This window comes from Wyeomyia smithii, chromosome 2 (genome assembly GCF_029784165.1).
Source record: "Wyeomyia smithii strain HCP4-BCI-WySm-NY-G18 chromosome 2, ASM2978416v1, whole genome shotgun sequence".
NCBI lineage: Eukaryota > Metazoa > Arthropoda > Insecta > Diptera > Culicidae > Wyeomyia > Wyeomyia smithii.
This window is the reverse complement of record NC_073695.1, coordinates 242,532,516-242,558,305: the sequence shown is the minus strand read 5'-3', so window position 1 is coordinate 242,558,305 and position 25,790 is coordinate 242,532,516. Positions and strand designations below refer to the sequence as shown.

Below are 25,790 nucleotides of genomic sequence, written 5' to 3'. Positions count from 1 at the left end.
GGAACTTGGTGTGTGAAATGAACTTCCCCTCAGAGCTCACTTGTTTCGTGGGGGTAGTAAAATGCGAAGTGCCCTGCCAGTCGTTGTCATCCAGGATGATATGGGTCTCAACGTTCATCTTATTCAATCGCTGCTGCTGCTTCGTTGCCTACAGCTCCGAGACCAGTGGACGGGACTGCCGTTTCCTAACATGTGCATCCATGTTCGCCAGGTACTTTTTCACTGTTTGGCCGGCTGCACCGACATCCTGATCAAGCGTACACAGCGATGAAGCTTCTTTTCCCTCGGTCTCCCTCTTTAGCATTCTTTGGAGCTTCTTGTCGCGTATCCGGTGTCCACGTACTGCCACACGATGGCCTTTTTCGACGCGACGGGGTACCATTCTTTGAACGCGCACACTACTGAACGGAGTAGCTTCACTGTTTTCGCCATCACGGTTAGAGTTCGACTGATAGAGCTGTCAAATTTTTTCTGCTGACTCATGGGTTAATATGACTGAAACTGCATGCGTAGTTTCGTCAGTGCGTGTAAAAGTAAACCCATGAAAAATCGTCGAATTTTGTCCATTTTGTTAACGCAAACGTTATGCCGAAAAAATTATACACTTACTTACTTTAATTTATTTACTTTCATGGCAACAGATCATAGAGCTTTTTTGTAGAACTCAGAATACGCGTCCATAAAACTTCGGCGATCCTCCTTCCACGTCCACGATTCATGTCCGTAAAGCGCCACCGGAAAGATCATCGTCCTGAAGAGAGCAAATTTCGTGCGGTGTCATCCGTAATGAGCCTTGTTCTCTACCGTAATCCCTCTATTCATCTCGCGGCTTACCTCGTTATCATACGTTTCGAGTGTCCAAGATAAACAAGTTTATCTACCTCTTCGAAAGCAACTACATCTACAGCATCAAAGCCGTAGGATTATAACGCTCTCTGTCAGCCACAATGTACTTCATTTTGATAGTGTTTATAGTGGTATTAAATATTCGCGGTTTCCCTTCTGAGAGCCGCAAACTGCCGTTCCAAGCACATCTGTCCCATGTTCTACGCAAACTTCATGGACGCTGGGACAGTTATGCTTGGAACGGTAGTTGTAGCGTCCAAGTCCGCTCCGTAGACAACCCGTCTTTACGCCTTTAGTCTACTTCCAAGAATGAGCACACAACGGGTTTCTAACAGTCGTTTGGCTTTATACTCCAATACCTATACAGCTAGCAGGGGTGTAATCTGTGGTTCGGAACTTCTTGTAATATTATAACTCTACATCCTTCTTCCACTCTATCGAGAAAAAAAATACATTTAAAATAAACAAGTTTGTTTTCAGAGAAAGATCAATGTTTATTCAAACTTAATCCCATTACGGACTATATCGGGTTGGAGATTTTCTCATCCTAACCGATCGTTTCGGTTCTTTAGCTGAGTAATTCGATGAATTCCGTTTATTTCTTATTGAGGTTTGAGATTGATTCGCTGATTCTGTATCCAAAATCATCGATTCTGTATCCATCACCCTTATTTGTCCTGGCCATTTCTTGAGGTGGCTGATCGGCCGTCTATATCTTACACCTTCATCGTTACACATCCTGTTCGTTCAATAACTTTAAAACGCTCTGGTCGAAAATTGGGTTCCAGTTTACCAATGTCATAATTTCTTATCATCACCATATCTCCAACAGAAATATCAGAGAGCTTAGCATTTCTTTTTTTGTCTGCGTATATTTTTCCTGCCAATTTTTTCATCGCATCGTGATCACGAATATCTTCGCTTCGCAACTCCGGTTCTGTCCTGCGACATGGCAACAAGTCCTTAACCGGTTTACTCATCAAGAGCTCGAGCGGTGCTTTTTCTGTAACAGAATGAGGAGTAGTGTTGTATGTATACACGTATTTAGCAAGTGCTTTACGCCAATCTCTCTTCATAACTTTGGCGATACGTAAAGCTCTTAAAATGCCCCGGTTCTGTCTCTCAACAAGCCCGTTCATTTGAGGCCAGTACGGGATCGTGTTTACTAGTTTGATGTTTTTCTCCCTGCAGTACGTTGAAAACTCGTCGCTCGAAAATGGAGGACCGTTAACGCATCGGACTAACTCTGGATAGGATAGATCAGCAAATATGATTTCCAAGACGTCGATTGTTTTTGCAGCTGTGTTGGACTTTATCTCAATGACCTTCAAATACCGACTATAATAGTCCACCAACACAGGGAACGTCGCGCAATCCTTCGCCGAGAAGAAGTCAATGGCAAGATCTTGCCACGCTCTCTCCGGCATTCTCTTCCTATGCATCGGCTCTGGCGGAAACTGATTACTAACAGCTGTGCAACCCAGACACTCTTGAACCTTTTCGGTTACATCACGGTCCATACAAGGCCACCAGTCTCTTTCTCGAAGATTTCGACGCATGGCGACAATACCCGGATGACCACGATGTGCTATGTCTAATGCTCTAGACCGCAGTTTTTGAGGAAGTACAATTCTGTCATTCCGAACAACAACTTTATCGATGATCCCCAATTCATCAGCAAATGCCTGATAACGGAAAAGTTCCTTGGGCCAATCATGGGTTTCGAGAGCTGTGATGACTGCCGACAGAATTTCATCATGACAGGTTTCAGTCCTGATTTCTTCCAAAGTGATTGCTATCGGATCCTGTCCAATTGCAAACAAAAAATGCTCAGATTCATCGTCAAACGATGGTTCACTCTGAGGACAAAGTCGAGACAGGATGTCGGATATATTAGATGACCCCGGAACGTATTTCACCACAAAGTTATAGGGCTGCAAGCGCAATGCCCAGGCTTCTGCTCTCGAGCATGCTCGTCGGCCGTCTCTATACTTTCCACCAAAAATGTACTCGAGAGCCTTGTGGTCAGAGAATATGGTAAACTTCAGCCCAAATAGGTAGAGGTAAAACTTTTCTACCGCCCACACAACAGCCAAAGCTTCACGTTGCGTTTGGGAATAGATACGCTCGGCATCAGACAAACCTTTCGACGCAAAGCTGATCACTCTAGGTGTACTTCCGGAATCCCTTTGTACAAGGACTGCACCCAGTCCTACAGGGGAGGCATCAACATACAGCTCCGTGATGTCATCTGGATCGTAAAATTCTAGCGTTCTCACATTTTTAGACAGCTCTCAAGTCGTTGAAGGCTGTCAACTGATCTTGCCCGAACGAGTTAACGGCTCCTCGAACAAACTGGCGCAATGGTTCTGTCCTAGTCGACAAATGAGGAATGAAGTGTCCAACGAAATTGACGAGTCCAAGGAAACTCCTGACTTCCTCTTTGGATTGCGGAACACGGAAATTCTTGATTGCCGATGTTTTCTCCGCCGACGGACTGATTCCAGCTTCACTCACTTTAAAACCGAAAACCTAGATATCCTTCACGCGGTAGACACACGTGTTTTTATTCAACAGAGCATTATTTCGTTTCAAAACCGATAACACTTCTTCCAACCGAGCATCATGTTCTTCAAGCGTTCGCCCGGATATGATCACATCATCGATGTAAATAATGATTCCCTAAATCCCTGCGAGCATTTGAGTCATAATTCGCTGAAAAATTTCAGGCGCGCAGTTGATGCCAAACATAAGTCTTTTGAAGCGCATCAATCCTTGACTCGTCATGAAAGTGGGTACGCTGCGGGAATCTGGATGAAGCTCCACATGATGGTAGGCCGAAGTAATATCCAAGCGAGAAAAATATTTGGATCCCTTCAACTTATTGAGCAACGTTTCAATCACCGGTAAAGGAAAATGCTCGCGTTGGATGGCTTTGTTTGGAAACTTCATGTTGATGCACAATCGCACATCATCTTTTCCCTTTGGTACACAAACCATCGGCGAAATCCATTCGGGAACTCCGTCGACCGGTTCAATGATATCTAACCGCAACATTTCATCGATCTTTTCGTTAACCTTCTTGGCCATAGGTTCAGGTACACGGAGGTAAGAAATCTTTCTCGGAGAGATGTTCTTGTCGATGGATAATTTGACCAGCACATCCGGAAATTTGGGAAAAGAAGTTCTTTCAGTGTCGACACTTTGTACATCTAGTCCCACCTTTAATACTTTGAGGTCCTCCGCCGTTCGCTTACTCAACAAGCATCTATTTGCACCTTCAATAACGAAGAACTCTGCGTAACTATTTGGTTTCGATGGATTAACCGAGATGAGCCGGATTGATGAGCCGGAGTCAACCAAAAAATCCACCAGGCAACTGCCAACCAAACACGTTACGATGCCATCATTACAGGGAACTTGGTATCTCTAAATGATCAACCGAAAATAAGAAGAAATCAGCTTTACTTTACTGTCAAATTTAAATTTCATACAAAACAACGTTTAATGGTGAAAATAATCGAAATTTTTCTAAAACTTATCTCTATTATACCTTGGATATATCCTCCGATTTAGAACGACGGGGAAGCTCTTCAATCCAGCCACTATCATCCCGCAACGAGTTTGCTTCATCAGTCGTTCGCTTCCAAGTGATGCCCTTTTTCGGTCTGCTTCACGACACTTCCGGACGAAGTGCCCAATTCGGCGACACTGATTACACCGGGCTTTTTGAGCCAGGCAAATAGATGAGTACGAAGAGTGTCTGTATGAGCCGCATCGACCACACTCCGCTTGGTAACGTTCTCGCTGGTTTTCTCTGTTAAATTCAGAATATTTCGTACCACTCTTCATCCGAGAACGCGATGCCCATTCCTGTTTTACAGTTGCCACAGAACCGGAAGGTAATTCATCTCTAAAAGGCTTTGATTTTTCCTTCTGTCTGATGAGAATCTCGCGATTGACCGCGTAACTAATAATTTCGTCCAGGTTCATCACATCCTCCAGTCCTTTGTCTCGCACACGCTCGTCACGCGCCCCCATAGTGACTTGCTGATGAATTTCTTTCTCTTCCCTGTCCTTGAACTCGCATCGCGCCGCCTGTGCACGAAGCCGTAACAAATAGTTGTTGAATGTTTCTTCATTCTTTTGTTTCAGGGAACGAAATACCTCTAGTTCAATACGGTCATTGCGTTTTCCCACAAAGAATTTTGTCAATCTTTTTATTGCGTTGTCATATTCCGGTACTTCTTGAGGACAATAAGGCACCTTCACTGGTAGCGGATGAATTTCCTCCGGGGAAGGACCAAGATTGTAATGAAAACGTTGCAATCCACGACCACCAATAGTCATGAGCAACACGAACTTATCGCGTTGTCCTTCCACCTCCCGTAATTCTAAAAGCAGCTCGAATGACCGGTGCCACTCTTCCCACTCTCTCCTCAAATCTTGCGAATCGACACCATCGTTGAATGGCTCCAGTGGCCATTTCGATTCGTCTCTAAAGCTCATCTGCATCGATAAATTTATGTATGGAAAATAAAGTCAGTCCACCGAACATAATGCAACTTCCAGATTGCAGATTTATTTAGATGTTCTTAATTCTTCACAAACAGTAGCTTAATATTTCAACTAATCTACCTGCATTTCGATTTTATTTCACACTTGTGTAATGGCGTAAAGTCGATTGAATCACAAATTCAGCTTGTACAATTTACTTCTATTCTCACGAACCGTTCAACTAATAAGAGTAACTGTATATACAAATTGCACTACCAGCCGCAGCCTGCAGAGGCACAGAGAGAGAACAAATAAAACTCTCTGTTGCAGTTTTTTTCCGATGGCACGCATACTCCACCACAAATAGAATTCGTTTGATTTCTCTTGCTCCTCTTTCTGTATTAACCTCTCCACCTCACCTTTCCGTTATTGTTCATACTTCGGCTTAGAACATGTCAAATCTCACCAACACTAATCTCTCTATCTACCAGCGGACGTTTTATAATTGCAAGTTTTTTACTCTCTTTTTTCTCATAGCTTTTCAAGTGTGAGTTGGAACTGGAATCTTTCCAGGAGAGATTTTGCTCATGCTCTGCAGCGTCTTGCTGGTCTAGCAGATAAAACACTCTATGCGCTTCGGTAAAAAAAAACCGGAATCGCCGCCTCATTTACTATCCCACAACTACAACCTCATCTATGTTCTGCAGCATTTTACTGGTCTAACAAAGAGAAAAATGATCGTCACAGTGCGCTGCGGTACAAGCCGGTCTCGCAAAAACCTCTATTTTTGCTTCCTCGCGCTTAGAATTATCGGTCTCGCACTTTCAGGTTTGCACTCTTCAACTTTTAGTTGGACTAGTGTTGTTAACTGATAAAACTGGCTACAGCTCACGCACTTCTCACAACTTTTGATCCTTCCGACTGCGCCAAATGTAGTGTCCAAGTCCGCTCCGTAGACAACCCGTCTTTACGCCTTTAGTCTACTTCCAAGAATGAGCACACAACGGGTTTCTAACAGTCGTTTGGCTTTATACTCCAATACCTATACAGCTAGCAGGGGTGTAGTCTGTGGTTCGGAACATCTTGTAATATTATAACTCTACAGTAGTAAAAGCCTCCTCCATATCTCTATGATTAACACCGATGTTATCGATGTCGTCCGCAAGCATGTGACAATGGTGCAGCTCCTCTGCACATCTGCCCTCCGTACTATATTGAAAAGCAAGTTTGAGAACCGCCTCCCCTTGCTTTAAACCATCCAACGTCACAATCGTCGCCCGCCATGCTCAAGCATAATCTGCCACAGCTCATTGTGTTTCACTTTATCGTACTCCGCTTGAAGTCTATAAACAGATGATATGTCTACAAGTTGTGTTTAGGAAGTTTGTCTCAAACTGAACATCTGGTGCGTTATAGATCAATCGGCAAAAACGGCAAAGATCTAAACGACGAAATAAGGACAACGACGACATGGAACTGTATGTTGCTGAGCGTCCCGGGTTGCAAGCGGATCCTACTTGATCAGCTGGAATCCACCTCGACATCGTTGCGCTCCAGAAACATTGCCTGAATGGAGAGGAGGTACGAAGGATTTACAAGGGAAGTTCTAAAGTCGAGAAAGAAATGTTTTACGTGCAGCTGGAGAAACTCTACGACAGCGGCTCGAATCTAGACATCAAAATCGTCTTCGGGGACATGAATGCTTAAATAGGTAAGGAAGAAATTTACAAACCGATGATCGGCCCGCACACCAAGGCAGACGATGACGGCCACTTAGTTTCGGTAAGCGCTCGCAATTATCGACCGTCTATCACATACGTGATAATTGAACCACCTGACTCAACGACAGGCAGCTCCGGAACCCTCAGGCTGCCAAGAAATACGCGCATCACCTCGCAGGAGTACAACCCACACCGCAGGAGCCTGTCGTTCAAGCACGACTGGGGCAGGATTAGTACAGCTTTCAGGAGGACTGAAACGGCGACACTAATAGTGAAGGCACCGATCAGCAGAAACGACTGGTATAACGGGGAACGCGAGGCAGTAGTGAATCGAACCTGGTCTATATACTTGGGCGAGTCAACGAAGAGAAACAAGGCCAAGTGTAAGCGTAATGATCACGATTTTTAACCGAAAGAAGCAGCAGCAAGAGGATTGGGCGTATGAGGTTTTCGAGTACCGGTCTTGTAGAGGATATGTGCGGCAAGTCGATATGTGCAACGACGCGGTCGGGAATTTACTCGCGGGTGCCAGTGAGTTAGTCGACAGGTGAAAGCAGCACTTCGATGGACACCCAAACGGTGATACAGCAAGCAGAACAGGATCTGACCGGGGAGCATCAGCAGTACCAGTCTTCGATGTTCATGAAGTTCGTTAAGCGATCAGGAGGCTGAAGAACAACGAAGCCGCAGGCAAAGACGGACTGCTGAGCTAGGTCACTTCTAGGATTTGGGAGACGGTGAAGCTACTAGACGATTGGATGAAGGGAGTCAATTTCATATACAAGAAGGGCGACAAGCAAGAGTATCACCATTACAATTTCTGAGATGTATGTATATGTTCGCCAGGTACTTATTCACTGTTTGGCCGGTTGCACAGACCTCCCGGCCAAACGCACGCAGCGATTTAGCCACTCTTATCTCGGTCTTCCTTTCCAGCTTCGGTGTTTTCACGAAGCCAAACCCCTCGATTCCGGTGTTTGCCGAAGTTTGAAACACCCGTGGCGAAAATGAAAAACAGCCACTGCCACCGGTGGTTCGGCTATCGCTCTGCGTGTTGTCGATTCGACACTAACACTCAGTGGCAGTTGCAATACACGCCGTGCCGTGTTTCGATGTAAAAGTGGCAACCGGGCAGCACAGTTCGGTGTTTCGACCATGGCTGGATCCGATGTTATCTCATAATTGTTCGGAAAAAAATAATTTCCAAGGACATGAAAACTTTTGCGTCGGAAGACTCGAGTTACACCAGAACATACAAGAGACTCTCTCAGCCCGAACATATTTTTCATCGATCAAAAAACTGAAACTTTTACCGCTTTGAGGCTGTACTTCCCAAAGTCCGATTGAGCTCAAATTTGGTATGGGAAATTTTTACGAGGAGATAAAACTTTAGAACCCTATCGTAAACGAAATTCGATTTCCATTGAAACCATAATCAACGGTCAAAAAATGGTGAAAATAAAAATTATTCAGGTTGGTGCAAAATGCAAAATATATTAAATCTAAGACTAAAATATTGCTAATTGCTGTAGCTCTACAACCTCAATTTTAAGTTTCGAACATAAAAAAGCATTACTTTTTTTTTGGTTTTGTCCGATAGTTCTGTGTGGGTAAGTACCCATAGGGATATTTTCCGAGTAGGTACTGCTACCCATACTACCCACATGAACCGCCGGCCCTGACCTTACCGAACATTCCCAAGATTAAGACGTAAGATTCGTCCATTTCATTTTTCCAAGAATCAAATTGTTACATATTGTTTTTAACGTGTGCAATAATATTTACAATTTGCACAATCTTCAGTAATGGTTCACATATTCGCTACAAAAAATAAAAGATTATTTTGAAGTCTCATGGTTCCGAAAGGGTTAGATAGCGCTGAACGCAACTTGGCGGCCAAGAAAACTACGAACCACACGAAAGCAAGAAACCCAACAGACAAATTGCGAGGAATCTGCTGGAAACAAATTCGATAATCTTGTAGCGAAGCGTTAAATTATTTGATTTTTCCATTTGCAGGTTGCGCCCCTCCTTGGTCGGACCCCATCTGAATTCGAGCATTTTGGTGCGTGTTTTTCCTGTAGGTAGGTGCGGTGGCGACGGAGGATGACCAATCGGACATGTTCCACGGTGAAGCAGGCGTCACGAGCGAAGGTTGATCGAAAATTTATGAGCGTTACCCACCGAAGAGAGCTGCAACGAATGTGGCCTTTCCGTTGATGAATACTGGAAAGGCATTATGGAGACAATTAGATCCGCTGCTTGCTGGTATCATGTTTTTACGGTGGGGTTCAGAAAAGTTCTTAAAGAACGCCATGGTGTGGTTTCGATAATTAGTCAAAAATTAGTTGTAGTATTGGTAAAAAACTTTGGATAAAATGATAGATGGGGTCTTTTTTTGTTTCATTCCATTCCATCAAGTAAATAGTTATTGTTTTTTATTAATGTAAAATTACGCTTTCGTGTTAAACTCAGTGTTAAAGAGATAGGACCTTGAGTTGTGCATGGAGGTTTTACGACTCGTTTTAGATTGACTAACGATTTAGTTTCATTTTAAAGCAGATGGTACTCAAAATACTTATATAATGAATCCTATATTCCAGAATTAACCAACGAGAGCTCCGTAGCCGCAAGGACTTTAGCTTCTCAGGCTTCCCACCAAGTACCCTTCCTTCAATCTGAATTCTACAGTGCCTCTGTTGACTCCAACCCGGTGGCATCGGCCTTGTTTCCTGAAGCTGCCGTGAAAGAAAGTGGCGTTAGTCTCATCTATGTTTTTGAAGGTTTGTTCACACAGCAGTGTAAGCATGACGAACGAAGCATAATATATGTTGTACAGAATTATGCGCTCGAATCAATTTATTCATGTAAATAAAAGCTTAGCTTAACTTTGATAATGTTTAAAGGTAGCGTTGATATACTATCTCATTTACATATACGTTGAGATGTTAATCCCTAAATCATCGCGCGATGTCAGCCGCCTGCAAGAAACACCGCCGTTCGAAATCGGCAAAAATAAACGTCGTGTGCATTCTATAATGATGCAACGCATTCATTTTTTGTTTCATCAAGCAAAGCACTCGACGTTATGTGCAATAAATACATCACCCGAAAACAACACATAAACACACTGCAGCTGAACACCGACACTGTGTGCACGTATGAACACTGCTTTTTCCCGTGTTTCGATGAATCAGCTGTCAAATTGCATGTGAAATTGATCCAGTGATCCAGCTAATGCTGGCTTCACTTATGTTGTACGTGAACGTCAGTGATGCCACCGGGTTGGTTGACTCTCCTTCAAGGGAATGGTATGGTAGCCTTCAAGCGTTACGAACATCTATTTCTGTACCGTTTGTCCCAAAACTAGTTTTTCTGCTGTCACAGTTTGCTTCACTTTGCTTTGGGACACAATTAATGTACTAAATATCACTTAGAATATCACATACCATGTGAAAACCTTAAGAAATTGCTCAAAACTGTCTGATATGCTATTAATAATTGCAGTCAACATTTAGCCGGTTTGCCCGAATCAACATAAGATAAGGGTAAACTGCCCATTTTTCGGGTGCCAGTGATGTTGGTAACGCGTCAAATGTATGGTAGCTGACAGCGATGCCATTCCCGTGCTCTCCTTCTAACAAAAATAAGTCCCTGTTATAATAAAACTGGTGTGAGTAACGTATGAGTCAACACAGGAAAAAAAACGTCCTGCTTTGCTCACAAGATTTAGGAAAATTTAGGTCGGATAGACAATTTATTATTGATAACAAAATATACAAACAAACACATAAATGCGAGAGAAAAAAAAACAACTCGACGTTCGTTAGTGAGTGTCACCGTCTACTGCGATGTCAGCAGTAAATGTTTACATTTAAAATTTATGCTGCCAGTCAAATAACCGAGAGGATCTGATTGACGCACTGTTTTTTCTACACCAATTATATTATTGGTATTTTTTCAAAAATTCTTGCGATTTGTAACCAAACATAGACGCATAAATCTCGTTGAAATTTTCAACGAGAAGTAAGCTTTGCTACGCGAGAAGAGCAGAGTGTAATCTCCGTGCAAACCAAGGTCAACACACGCTCCCGAGAAAATCGATAACGAGAGTAACAATAACAGCCAAATAGCATAAAAATGAGCCTCATTGTGCTGGAAATGAATTCCCTGCCGGGGCCTGCACCTCCGCCACCACCACCAACAGCAACAGCTTGCCTAACGAACCCTCGACTTCCACGTACGTCTCGGTAACACTGAGTGAGACAATGTTAGATTTATATTTATTTATTCCAATCTGGATATTCTTTACGTGCCCGCTCCTGGCGGCCTGGCTGTCAGTTTATCTGACGAAACCGGCGTTGATTCCACAGAGGCTAGTTGCGATGGGGGAAAAGAACGAAAATAACAAAAACCCGAAGCCTTCCAAACGAAGCAACAAAAAGCAACCAATACCGCACCGCCGCTCGTTGATCATTTTCATAATCATCATCAGAAATAAATCACTGTCCGGGCTTTTTGCCTTCTTCGTAGGACTACATTTGTTTTCGATTTTGATCACGCGGTTTGTCATAAGTGAGATGGAAATATGCGGCTCTGATCGAGCCATCATCGATTTTTCGACTCCGCGCGCATCAAAGGCAACAGACGGTCGTCCGATACGTCACTGCGAGCCGGACCTGCTTTGATTTGATGCGATTTGAGCGAGAGGAGAAAACAACATTAATTCAAACCACAGCAACTCGGTAAAGTGTTAAGATAGAATGCCAAGCCCAGAACCGGATCCAGTCACAGTTCGAGCCTAGTTGGTATGCTGATGGACGTTCGTTCGTCCGACGGGTGTGACGCGAACGTTGCGGGATGATGATCAGGAAAGTTTCTTGACGCCGAGAAGCAATTCGATATGATCCGTTTCAGAATTCTAATCACACATGCAACCCGAATAATCGCTAAATTCCGTGCTAACCAGAATCGTCATCAACTTGAAATTTCAAATCACTCACTGCGGGGGAGGCATCCGAAATCAACTCCCCTTTCTCTTCCCCCTCCTGCTTAACACCATGCCCAGTCAAAAGGTTATACCAAAGTCCGTCACTTCCAGCACGAGGAGACAACATCAGCCACGTACCACCGCCGTCGAACGAAGACACCAACGTCGGCCGATCGTCATTCCGTCGGTCCACAGTGCTCTGCCCGGGCTCAGGCCCAGGTGTGGCGGGATGAGATGAACTCAAAACCGGGAAGCGTCAAGCTGGGTGGAATCATCAATTATAGCAACATTATCAATCGCTTTTCTCTCACCTGGGACCGGTTCTTCGCCGGGCTGGCTCACGGAACGCTCGGATGTTTTCTTAATCCCGTGCTTAAGACCCCCGCACTCACACACACCCACCCCGTGTCGACTGGGGGATCGTTTTTAAAAATTCTCAACGGCTCATTTTTTAACGCGCCAACATCGCGGCCAACAAACAATTATTTTTTTCTTCCTTTCAAACTCGTTTCCATTCCATCTCCTCGGGTCGAGCCATGAATTTAGCTTTTGAATGAATTGAAATAAAAATAAACCATGACAGCGGATAAGAGATAATGGTGGCAATTCAGCGTCCACCCAGCAGGCCTGGAGCAACCGGCCGGCCATCGCACGAGGTGTGGGCAGACGCATAAAGAACAGCCCGAAATTGGACGAAGCGCGCGAGAGAGGCACCGGTGATCGAAATAATAATAACAGTGATAATAATAACAGCGAATAATGGTAACTGGCTTACCGTAGGTGGAGTGGAATGCGGACACTTTTTGGCATTTTTAACATCTCTGATATTGTTGAAATTTTGGACAATTTTTGTTCATTTTAAGAATTTTTCCATTTTTAAACACTTTTGTCATTTTTGATATTTTTGACAGTTATGAAATGATGAAGAAAATTATAATTTTATCTCACCTCAATATTTGGTTTATTATAGAGGTTTTATACCAGAATGGATTCAACAGCCTCTTGGATCCTCCTATTGTACTAATAAAGCAAACATTTTAATTTTCGACTAATCGAACTTAGCGGCTTTCGTCAGTTGACCCCATATTGACTCTCTTTAAAACGAGAAAAAAGCTCATCTTTTTTAACTGAATCAATCTTACAACCCTTGGAATAGATTACTTTCAGTTTGCTTTGGTTTTATTAACATAAAATTCATTTAGGAGCTTTAAATTTGGTGAAATTAGTCATGGCGTCATCCACAAATAACGTAAGGACTTTTTTCGAAATTTAAGACCCCCACTCCCCCCATAATAAGGCTTAGTAAGATTTTGCATTACCCTCTCTCCCCCATAAATCTTATGTAAGATTTTCTTTTCCAAGGAAAAAATGTTATTGAAGAAGTTTGACTGAGTTTTTTCTACATATGGCGTATTCGTGAAGAAAAAAAAAACAATTTAACCAATTCAGGCAATTTCATGTTAAAATTAACTAACGTTAAAGTTAACTGATGTTAACTCATGTTAAAGTTAACTGAAAATTAAGTGAACAAAGTAAAATACATAATCATTCAGCTAAGGTTATTTCACGCCTTCCCAAAGTTCAACTGTTAAGATTTCAGCGAGAAATAGTTCAACTAATTTTATTTTTTTTAGGTTTTGTAAGTTTTTGTTTGTATTTTGATTTTTTCAATCTTACGTAAGATTTTCTCAAACCCCCCTCTCTCGCTCGTAAGCATTCGTAAGAAATTTGGATACTCCCCTCCTCTCCCTAAACTCTTACATAATTTGTGGATGACCCCCATTAACACTCCTCAGGAAACACATCCATCACATATTGTAGAAAGCTATACAAAGTAGAAATAGAAAAGCTGAGTTTCCACAAATCAAGTAACGTTTCCAGTTGAACTTATTCGAAAGCGAAAAAAATGCCCTAAAGCTCAAACTAGATAAATGAAAGATTATGTTGAGATTCCAGTGGATTTCGAATCCCTCTAGCATGTCAAAAGGTCAACGACCGCACACATTTTTTTTGTTTTTTGCTTTTGTATAGTTGTCAACACAGGTTTACTCTACAACTTAAAAACTGGAAATATTAGAGCTTTTTAACCTTTTCGCCAAATTAGTCTATGAAAAAAAAATTTCGGCATTCACGTTAACTTAGGAGTAAAATTTTTCGACGTAGAATTACGTTTTACAGCACCATAAAGGTGCAACTTGAAAAACCAAAAAGATCGAGAGTGTCACGAAAATTGTTCACTTCTAAATGATTGAAACTTAGACAGTTTCCAACGTATTTCCTTCATTTAAACAGCGATGCACGAAAGTGTGATTTTGTGATGCTAGTTAATTGACCTTTGAAAAACGTAGAGCCTTGTGAAACTCATATTACTAATCAGAGCTGAAAACAAGGTTTCATTTTAGTTTCATTTTAAATCAAACTAAGCAATCAAATACCTTCTCCGGCAAAGCCGATTGTCGCGATCTTTCATCGCTTCGCACTTCGGTCCAACCCTTTCAATGCGAAACGCAGCGGTCAAAGTGACACACAGCCCTGTGCGTTGTCAAGGCGCCACTGGCTGTCACTACAGAACGTCAGCAGAACGGAAGAACGAGGGAAAAAAAGATTCTGACGACTGGAGGTGTGAACGAAAACGTGCGGCTATTAAAATTTGCTAAACTAACAGTTTACTTATATATCTATACACGAATAGTTACTAAAATTATTAAAAACTGGAACACTAAATAAAACTAAGTGAAAAATTAAAAGCATAATTAAAATTGTGAAGCTAAAACTTACGATCTAATAGTACGGTCCTAAGTACGGTCTAAAAACGAGGTTTGTATCATGCAATGACTAGCTGATACGTTATTAAAAACGAAGCTAAAAGTAATACCTTTCATATTTACGGTGCTCAGCTGCTGCCCGAATGTCTACGAGAGAATTCAACAAATAATTAACGAAAACAGAACCGGAAACAATATTGTCACTGATTGCCTAGGAAAACGAGTTAAAAAAGAGGCATTAAACGTAAGCTTTTCGACTTATCTTTCATTCTTATATAAATTACCTATTATATACTATATATTAGTCATTACATGCTATATTGTACATTACCCACATAAACTCATTTAAAACCCATATACACATGTAAAATTTAGTATTAACTTAACCTAATAGTTATTCACTACCGTACAATTATGTTTCTCCGGTAGGAATTTTTTAACGTTACGTTGCGTACGCTACAATCTACAAAATATACGTTATCAAATCGGAAAAAACTGTCTTTCTCGTTGCATTTGCAACATTTTAAAAAATTCGTTTAGTCGCGATCGGGGTGAGCTTAAATATGCCGAGAGATAGTCGTGCTAAAGGGCCTAAGCCGGGTGTGAGTTGTGGAGAGTGCAATGATCCGGATAATAGTCAAATGGTGTGCTGCGACGAATGTTGCCGATGGTTTCATTTTAAGTGCGTAGGTGTCGATGAAGGAATCGAAGACGTAGACTGGAGTTGTTCGTTGTGCGAAGCGCAGCGTACATCCCAGGACGCATCGATCCCCACTACGATACCTGCACCGGGTGGAGCGGACAAAAAATCGTCAAGCAACCAACAACAACAGAGCTTGCAACTTCAACAGTTGCAAAGAATGATGGATCAAATGCAAAGTAGGTTCGAAGGACAACAACAAGCGTACGAAAAATTGCTACAAGAAAAGGACCAAGAGATGCAGAATGCAGTAAGTGACCTGCAGCGCCAATTCCAGATTCGATTAAGGGAAAAAGAGCAACAGGTCCGAGAGGAGTTGAAGGCTCAGACTGTCGTACCTTCACCAAATGCGAATTCAACTGCAGTAGAAAGTGGAAACCATGTAGCTGCAGATATGTGCAAGGCGGTCGAACGAATGGAGAAACAGCTTCAGGAGATGGCAAACAGACAGGATTCCGTAGCCAAAAGTTTAGATGAACGTTTGAGGACGATAGAAGTGTCTCGTCATGCTTCGGTACTGAACAACCGCAGTAATCTAAACGTCAATGCGTATCCTTTCGACCCGAACCAACGTTCGGATTTGTCTCATGAGCTGAGCGGAAGTCAACTTGCTGCGCGCCATGCAGTGGCAAAAGAGCTCCCGATCTTCACTGGTAATGCTGAGGAGTGGCCTCTGTTTATTGCCTCCTATGAAAGTACCACCAGAATGTGTGGCTACAGTAACGAGGAGAATCTGCTGCGACTTCAACGTTGTTTAAGAGGAAAGGCACTCGAATCAGTACGTAGTCGTTTGTTATATCCAGCGGGGCTTGAAGGCGTTATAAACACATTGCGAACGCTATTCGGCAGGCCGGAAGTAATCGTCCACTCTTTGGTATGCAAAATTCGGGAAATGTCATCGCCGAAGACCGAGAAACTCGGAACTTTAATCGATTTCGGAGTCGCAGTACAGAATATGTGTGCCACAATTGTAGCCTGTGGGTTGAATGATCATCTTTGTAACGTGGCACTCCTTCAAGAACTTGTCGAGAGACTACCACCATCCATCAAACTGGACTGGGCGAGACGACGCCAGACATTGAATGCAGTTACGCTAGCGGATTTTAGTGACTGGCTCGGTGAGCTGGTTGAAGCAGCTTGCGTGGTTTCAGTCCCGTCATCGATTGGCCCTTTCATTGGAAAACCTGAGAGACGTGGTCGTAAGGAAGAGGTATGTGTACACCTTGAATCTAGTTCGAGCTCAGGGTCCAACACAGGGACCCCTACAGTCAGACGGCGAAACCGGCAAATAAACAATGCGTCATCTGTCACAGTGAATGCAGTAAGGTGGAGAACTGTAAAAAGTTTCTGGCATTTGATGTGGGAGCCAGATGGACAGCATTGAAGGAAAATAAACTATGCCGGAAGTGTCTGACGAAGCATTTTGGAGCGTGTGCGATTAAACAAGTTTGCGGCAGAAACGGTTGTTCTTATCTACACCACAAGCTGTTACACGATGACTCTAGATACCAGCGGAATGCAAATTCTCCACCATCAACTTCATTAGATGCCACGAAAAATAATACCGCAAGCTGCAATGCTCATGTCAGTAAGACCTCTGAGATTCCTCCGATAGTCGTTTATGGAAGGGGAAAATCTGTTCACACTTTCGCTTTCCTGGATGAAGGCTCGTCAGTAACTTTAATGGAGCACGGCCTTTTGGAAGAGCTGGGAATCGAAGGCGAATCATATCCGTTATGTCTGGGATGGACAGCGAATCAACAACGGCAAGAAGCTAATTCCGTAAAACTTGCGTTGGAGATTTCTGGAGCGCACAACACGAAGAGGTATTGGATTCCGAAGGTGCATACTGTTGAAAATCTTGCTCTACCGCGACAAACTTTGAACATGAACGAACTGGTACACCAATACGATTATTTGACGGATTTACCAACTGACTCATATCAGAACGTTCAACCAAGGATACTCATCGGAGTAGATAACTGCTACCTGGGACATGCGCTGGATAGCAGAGAGGGAATGATACATGAACCGATTGCTGCTAGAACACGTCTAGGTTGGATAATCTTTGGACCGTTGTCGATAGCTGCTTCAGCGGTATCAGACTCTCCGGCGTGTAATAACCTCCATATATGCGCGTGCTGTGAGCGAAAGGATGCGGAACTACATAACACGGTAAAAGCATATTTTTCGTTAGACAGTCTCGGAGTTGCGCGCTTTACCAAGCCACTTTTATCAAAAGACGATGATCGAGCGGTACGTTTGCTGGAATCGTCGACCCAGGTGAAAGGTAGGCGATATGAAACCGGATTACTCTGGCGTTACGACAATGCTCAACTACCGGACAGTAAACCAATGGCAATGAAGCGGTTGGTGTGCTTAGAGAAGCGTATGCAAAGAGAACCCGAACTGGCACGAATTTTGAAGGAGAAGATCAACGATTATCAGCGAAACGGATACATCGAGAAGTTGACAAAGACTCAACTGTCCGAGGAATTCCCGCTTGTCTGGTATCTCCCAATATTTCCCGTGGTTAACCCAAACAAGCCTGGAAAGCTTCGCATAGTCTGGGATGCGGCTGCAAAGGTGGCGGGAACTTCGCTGAATTCATTTTTACTCAGTGGTCCGGACCAACTTACTTCTCTTCCGTCTGTGTTACACCGTTTCCGGGAGTTCCGAATTGCTGTTACGGGTGATATCCGCGAGATGTTCCACCAGGTGTTGGTGAACAGAACCGACCAGCAATGCCAAAGATTCCTGTGGCGCGATGGCGATCAATCCCGAAGTCCAGATGTCTACGCGATGAAAGTTATGACATTCGGGGCGACGTGCTCACCTAGTTGTGCGCAGTTCGTTAAAAACCATAACGCACTACGATTCCAATCCCGCTTTCCAAGAGCGGCCGAGGCTATACTGAAAGAGCATTATGTTGACGATATGCTTTCTAGTGAGGAGTCGGAAGAGGCGGCGGTGAAGCTTGCAAAAGACGTCCGTTTTATCCACTCACAGGCTGGATTCGAAATACGTAATTGGCTGTCGAACTCAAAGCGAGTACTTCAAGAATTGGAGGCGGAGCCGGGCGAAAAAAGCTTAAATCTGTCGAGCGAGTTGGGGACGGAGAAAGTTCTTGGTATGTGGTGGTGCACCGCTTCCGATACTTTTACTTTCAAAGTTTCTCCGAGGATAAGTGCAGATTTACTACAAGGCCGCGTCATACCGACAAAGCGTCAGATTTTGAGCACCCTGATGATGGTGTACGATCCGCTTGGATTACTGGCAAATTTCCTGATGTTCTTGAAAATCTTGCTTCAAGAGATCTGGCGCAGTGGTGTTAATTGGGACGAGCACATCGCAAGTGAGCAATGGGAGAAGTGGCAAATGTGGCTAAGAGTTCTTCCTCACGTGGAGGATGTACGAGTTCCAAGGTGTTACCGAGAGAAAACTGGCATTGGAGAACACAATCGGATACAGCTACATATATTCGTCGACGCGTCTGAAAACGGATTCGCAGCAGTTGCGTACCTACGCTTCGAAGAACATGACACCATTGAGTGCGCGATAATCGGAGCTAAGACCCGAGTGGCACCCCTGAGGTACGTGTCGATTCCTAGGCTGGAACTTCAAGCGGCAGTAATCGGAGCCCGTTTGGCGAACGATGTAATGGAGTCGCACACATTGAAACCTACTCAAAGATTTTTTTGGACAGATTCACGTGACGTGCTTTGCTGGATAAATTCGGACCACCGTAAATATAGCCAGTTCGTTGCAGTACGAGTCAGTGAAATGCTGGAGTTGACCGAACCAACTGAATGGAACTGGATTCCGTCGAAACTAAACGTTGCTGATGATGCCACGAAGTGGCAGAGGTTGCCGGATCTGTCTCCTACAAGTCGCTGGTTTCGAGGTCCTGAATACCTGTGGGATCAAAGGGTTGAATGGCCCGTTACAACTTTGAATCACGGGCACACCGTCGAGGAAATACGTCCAAACGTGCTCCATCACGTCGAAGAGCGTGCGCTGTTTTGATGGGAGAAGTTCTCACAATGGAAACGGCTTCTACGCCAGGTGGCATTTGTGAAACGGTTCCCAGCGAACGTTCGTAGGAAAAAAGCGAAGCAGAATATCGTTACTGGAGTGCTGACTCTAAAAGAGCTCAAGGAAGCAGAAATTTTCATCCTCAAACTGGTGCAGAATGCTGTGTTCGCTCCTGAAATAGAGTCACTGCACAAACCGAACAAGGTACCCTGGAAGAAAGCATTACCGAAAAGTAGTCCGTTGTACAGGTTGAGTCCATTCATTTCTGAAGATGGGATTCTACGTATGAAAGGCCGAATAGACGCGTGCGAATTTGTGGACGAGCGTACCAAGCATCCGGTACTGCTGCCCAAACGTCATCCTGTTACAGACCTCATTATCGCTGAAATTCACCAAAGATATTGTCATATCAACCACCAGACCGTGCTCAGCCAAATTCAGCGTAGGTTCTATGTGCCTCAGCTTCGCTCAGCTTATAACCGGGTGCGTGCAGGATGCCAGTATTGTAAAAACCACCTTGCGAAGCCGTTTGCCCCAGAGATGTCCGCACTTCCTTCTACGCGGTTGAAGGCCTTTTGTCGCCCCTTCTCCTACATAGGCATCGACTATTTCGGTCCGATGTATGTTGTTGTTGGAAGACGAACCGAAAAACGTTGGGGGGTATTGATAACTTGCCTCACCGTTAGAGCCATACACCTAGAAATTGCACACAGTCTCACAACAGATTCATGCATACTTGCCATCAGGAATTTTATTGCCAGAAGAGGTACGCCCCTCGAAATAGTGAGTGATCGGGGAACTAACTTCGTTGGAGCCAGTCGCGAGCTAAAGCAAGAGCTAGAGAAGCTGAATCAGGAGAAGTTGATGGAATATTTTGTCACTAGTGACACAAAATGGACATTTAACCCACCTGCATCTCCACACTTCGGCGGAGCCTGGGAACGTCTCGTTCAGTCTGTTAAAAAAACCCTAAAGCACCTCCAAATTTCGCGCACACCCACCGACGAGCTTTCAAGAAACATGATGGCGGAGATCGAACTAATCGTAAATTCTAGACCCTTAACCGAGCTACCGCTGGATGACGAAATGTCATCCCCACTCACACCGAACCATTTCTTACTCGGATCGTCAGACGGTTCTAAGCCCCCGATCGCGTTCGACGATAAGTATCATGCCCTGAAACACACCTGGAAGATGTCCCAGATCTACGCAAACCGGTTCTGGGAACGATGGATAGCAGAATATCTACCAACGTTGACGCGAAGGACGAAGTGGTTTCAGCCGGTGAAGCCTATCGCCGAAGGAGATATTGTCATCGTGGTGGATGAGACGCTACCGAGAAACTGTTGGCCCAAAGGTCGGGTAGTGAATGCAATCCGGTCGAAGGATGGACAGGTTCGTCGCGCTCAGGTGCAGACAGCTAATGGTATCCTGGAGAGGCCGGCCGTAAAACTTGCGGTGTTGGACCTTAGTGCAACCGTAAGTACGTCGGACCCTTGACCACGAAGTACTGGGGGGAGTGTCGCGATCTTTCATCGCTTCGCACTTCGGTCCAACCCTTCCAATGCGAAACGCAGCGGTCAAAGTGACACACAGCCCTGTGCGTTGTCAAGGCGCCACTGGCTGTCACTACAGAACGTCAGCAGAACGGAAGAACGAGGGAAAAAAAGATTCTGACGACTGGAGGTGTGAACGAAAACGTGCGGCTATTAAAATTTGCTAAACTAACAGTTTACTTATATATCTATACACGAATAGTTACTAAAATTATTAAAAATTGGAACACTAAATAAAACTTAGTGAAAAATTAAAAGCATAATTAAAATTGTGAAGCTAAAACTTACGATCTAATAGTACGGTCCTAAGTACGGTCTAAAAACGAGGTTTGTATCATGCAATGACTAGCTGATACGTTATTAAAAACGAAGCTAAAAGTAATACCTTTCATATTTACGGTGCTCAGCTGCTGCCCGAATGTCTACGAGAGAATTCAACAAATAATTAACGAAAACAGAACCGGAAACAATATTGTCACTGATTGCCTAGGAAAACGAGTTAAAAAAGAGGCATTAAACGTAAGCTTTTCGACTTATCTTTCATTCTTATATAAATTACCTATTATATACTATATATTAGTCATTACATGCTATATTGTACATTACCCACATAAACTCATTTATACACATGTAAAATTTAGTATTAACTTAACCTAATAGTTATTCACTACCGTACAATTATGTTTCTCCGGTAGGAATTTTTTAACGTTACGTTGCGTACGCTACAATCTACAAAATATACGTTATCAAATCGGAAAAAACTGTCTTTCTCGTTGCATTTGCAACACCGATACTAGAGTATATAAATGATTTGTAGCTGGCTCGAGTGCCCAACAGGATATATAACGCTCAGTAATCACGTATAAAAGCTAGCATGCAAAAATTTAGTCTTCATTGTATACCTGACCACTGCAGCAAGCGGATGTTTTACTGAAAACGGGCTCGACCCGCAGCAGTCAGATCAGCAGGGCTGAGCAGGTGACCATTGCAAAAACATGATGTTGTTTGGTTTTTATAACCGCTCATGCGATCGCAACCTTTCACCAACAGAGGAAACCAGTGTATCGCACTGCATAGCATTGCTGAGCATGTCCGGATATGTTGGTGATTCTGTCCAGAATATGTGTTGTTTGCTTGCTCGATGATACTCGTATAACAATCGTAACAGAATCCACTAACTATTAAAGGCTAGTAGTCTTCCGGTTCTGTACCTATATAAGGCCCAGCAGTGCCACACTCTTTCCTTTTATTCTACCTACACTCACCATTGTGATAAGCAGATAGTTATTAAGAAAGTTTTACTTTAAAGTCGTCGTCTTTTCTTCCGATCCTCCATGGCAAAATCTTGCAACGAATAACGGAGAACGCGTGTGAAATGTAGATAAAATAGATTTGAAAGTCCAATCAGTATATGTCGTGAGTATTGTTAGGAAGTCGAACCTAACCTCACTTTTGAGTCAAGAAGTAGTCTCGAGCACGTGTTTGTCACGCGCGTTGTTATAAGGCATGGCAACGGGAGGAACAGTAAAGCAGGATGGTCAATCAGAAGCCAGGATGTTGGGACCATTGCTAGGTCATATGGAGCAGTTTGTGATTGGTGACATATTCGGAGAGTATGTTAACCGATCGGAACAATTCTTTTTTGTCAACGATGTTCCAGGTCACAAGAGAGTTGCGATGTTAGTGACGATGGCTGAGGCTGGGCCAAGTCACTATTACATCGCATCGCGGATCTGCCCACCCGACGACGAGCTGCTAAAGGAGCACTTGGCACCTTCAGTCAACGTGGTTGCTGAGTGTTACAAGTTCCGGAAGATTGAGCAGTCGTCGAGTCAAACGATTGCGGAATTCATCATTCAGCTCAAGGCTCAGTCGCATTCCTGCGATTTCAAAACATTCCTGCCGGAGGCATTGCGGGATCAGTTCGTAGCCGGAGTTCAAAATTCAAACCTCCGGACAAAACTCCTCGGTGAAGCAGATTTGACTTTCGAAAAGGCTTGCACCTTTGCACGACATTCGGAAGCAGCGTAGCAAGAGCCATGCAGGGCTCATCGAAACTCGCGGCTCTACATCGGAAGTCGCGGAAATCGCCCAAGCCGCAGGAAAACCAGTTCAAGTCAGTTCTCGCAAAAGATAACAAAGCAAACAACTCAAGTAAGTCGTTCCGAAAGTCGGTTGATCAAGTCAAGCAGTGCTTTAGATGTGGGAGGAATCTCAACCCAGAATCGTGTCCAGCCAAGTAGTGGACTTGCTTTGCATGCGGAAAGGCCGGCCACGTGTCTACCATGTGTCGTTCGTCGAAGGAAAAGAGCAGCGGCAACCAAGGTCGAGTTGCCGGAATGTCTGAAGCAGTGGAAAGCTGGCGATTAAATCTGCTGTCACCTGAACATGCTAGTGCACTGGAACGTATCGTAGGGTCATGCTTAACGGAAGCAGCCCTGGCATCTGTTGGAGAGATTTCGCCTAGTAAAATCGGTCAAATCGATGTCCCAGCCACAATGCAACTGATGATCGAAGGAGTGCCTGTCACGTTCGAAACCGATACGGGTGCATGCGATTCTGTTATATCGTCAGTTCAGTAACATGAAAAGCTCTCCCATGTTAAGCTGAACCCCACTCACAAAAGTATGGCAAATTTTAAAGTATTTTGCAAGATTGATCTCACCGGAGCGTATCTGCAGGTGAAGTTATCGAAAGCCTCCCAGCAGCTCTGCACTGTTAATACCCGCAGAGGATTATTTAAGTACACTCGCATGCCTTTCGGCATAAGCTGTGCGCCATCTTTGTTTCAGTCCATAATCGACCAAATTTGGTTTGGTACAACCGCAGTTCCTTATTTGGACGATATTGTTCTTGGGGGTAAAACTCGTCAAGAGTGCGAAAAAAATCTTTTCGTCGTTCTTGAGAGGTTAAACCAGCACAAAGTCCAAATAAATTGGTCAAAATCGTTCTTTTTTAAAACTGAAATCGAATATCTTGGTATCAAGCCAACCTCACAGGGTATTCGTCCTTGTGATTCGGAGGTCGAAGCTATTTGCAACACTTCCGCGCCGAAAGACCTTAGTCAATTACAGTCTTTTTCAGGTCTTCTAAATTACTATCATCAGTTCTTGCCGAGCTTGTCCACAGAAATTAAACCCGTTGGACGAGCTTTTGAAGAGAAATCGTGGATTTGTTTGGTCGTTTGCTTGTCAAAAGGCGTTTGACAATAGCAAGAAGCTATTGATCAGCAACGATTTGTTAGAGCCTTTCGATCCGAAAAAAACCGTTGATTCTTAGAAACCGATGCGAGTCCGTAAGGTATCGGTGCCGTGTTGTCCCATTTGATGGATCACAATGAAAAGCCAGTGTGCTTCGCGTCGTCAACGTTAAGTCCTGCTCAGATGAATTATGGTCAAATTCACAGAGAAGCGTTAGCTGTGATATTTGGAGTAACCAAATTCCATAAGTTTATATATATTCTATCGTGCCGGTGAACATATTAGTAATGCAGATGCTTTGTCTCGCTTACCTCTGCCTATAGAAAATCGTATTGAGCACATGTCAGTGAAAGAACATAACCAGCAAAATTTCATATTAAGTTAGAATATAAAAATTGTTAAGTATGAATGGCCGCGTGACGTCGAAGATTCACTAAAGTCATTCGAGAAAATCAGCTCGAATCTCGAAATAGAAGACGGCAGTTTATATTTCGATGATCGTGTAGTTGTACCAAAGTCAGTCCAACGTCAGGTGCTCGAGAAGCTACACGAGCACCACGATGGTGTCGTGCGTATGAAAATGATCGGTAGAAGTTAGTTTTGGTGGGAAGGTTTCGACAAAGACGTTTCAGGATTTGCGAAATCTTGTGTTGTTTGGCAGAAAACACAGAGAGTTTCAAAAGAGATAGTAGAATCACGTTGGCCTGCAACTGGTCATGCGTTTTCACGGTTGCATTTGGATTTATTTCACTGCGAAGGTCAAACATTTTTATTAGTTGTTGATGCATTTTGAAATACATTGACGTTAAACATCTTCGGTGAACTGATACCTCTTTTCGGACTTCCTAACGAAGTTTGTTCGGACAATGATCCGCCCTTTAGTTCGTCCACGTTTGTGGATGCCTGTAAACAGAACAATATCATGGTTTTGAAATCTCCTCCGTATCACCCACAGTCAAACGGGCTGGCGGAGAGAGGTGTGCAGACAATTAAGACTGTAATGAAAAAATACTTGTTGGATGAAAAGTACAGAGCGATGCCAACTCAGAGAAAGCTTAATCGAATATTGTTCAATTTTCGTAACACTCCATCTACCTCTATTGGTAAAACACCCTCTTCTTTAGTCTTCTGTTACGTACCCCGAACTTTATTTAACTCTTCTAACCCTATCGAATTGAGAGTTGAAAACGAGCAGAAAACGACTCTGAAGCCCGCAATTCCTTCCGATGCATTTGCAAGTCCTACGGTGAAAGCCTATTCTCGTGGTGACAAGGTGCTTTACCGAAACCATCTTGACGATTACGCTCGATGGGTTTCTGGTTTAGTTTTGAAGAAAATCAGTCCATTAACTTATTTGATCAACCTCGAGAGGAATGTACGTATGGTTCATGCTAACCAGATACGCGTTTCTAACCTGTCGGACGAATTCCATCCTTGCCTTCCCGTAATTTGTCCCAAGCCAAGATGTGAGTCTCCATCA

The 25,790-nt window shown here is 43.6% G+C and overlaps 1 protein-coding gene across 1 annotated transcript; it reads right to left on the bottom strand.

Annotated features, from left to right (window-relative positions):
• Positions 1 to 4,144: 4,144 nt before the first annotated feature.
• LOC129720507 (uncharacterized) lies at positions 4,145 to 5,196 on the bottom strand. Its single transcript, XM_055671989.1, has 2 exons — positions 4,400 to 5,196; positions 4,145 to 4,275 (listed from the first exon to the last, which is right to left on the bottom strand). The coding sequence occupies exons 1-2, from the start codon at positions 5,194 to 5,196 to the stop codon at positions 4,242 to 4,244; spliced, it is 831 nt and encodes a 276-aa protein (XP_055527964.1). The 3' UTR covers positions 4,145 to 4,241.
• Positions 5,197 to 25,790: the final 20,594 nt, after the last annotated feature.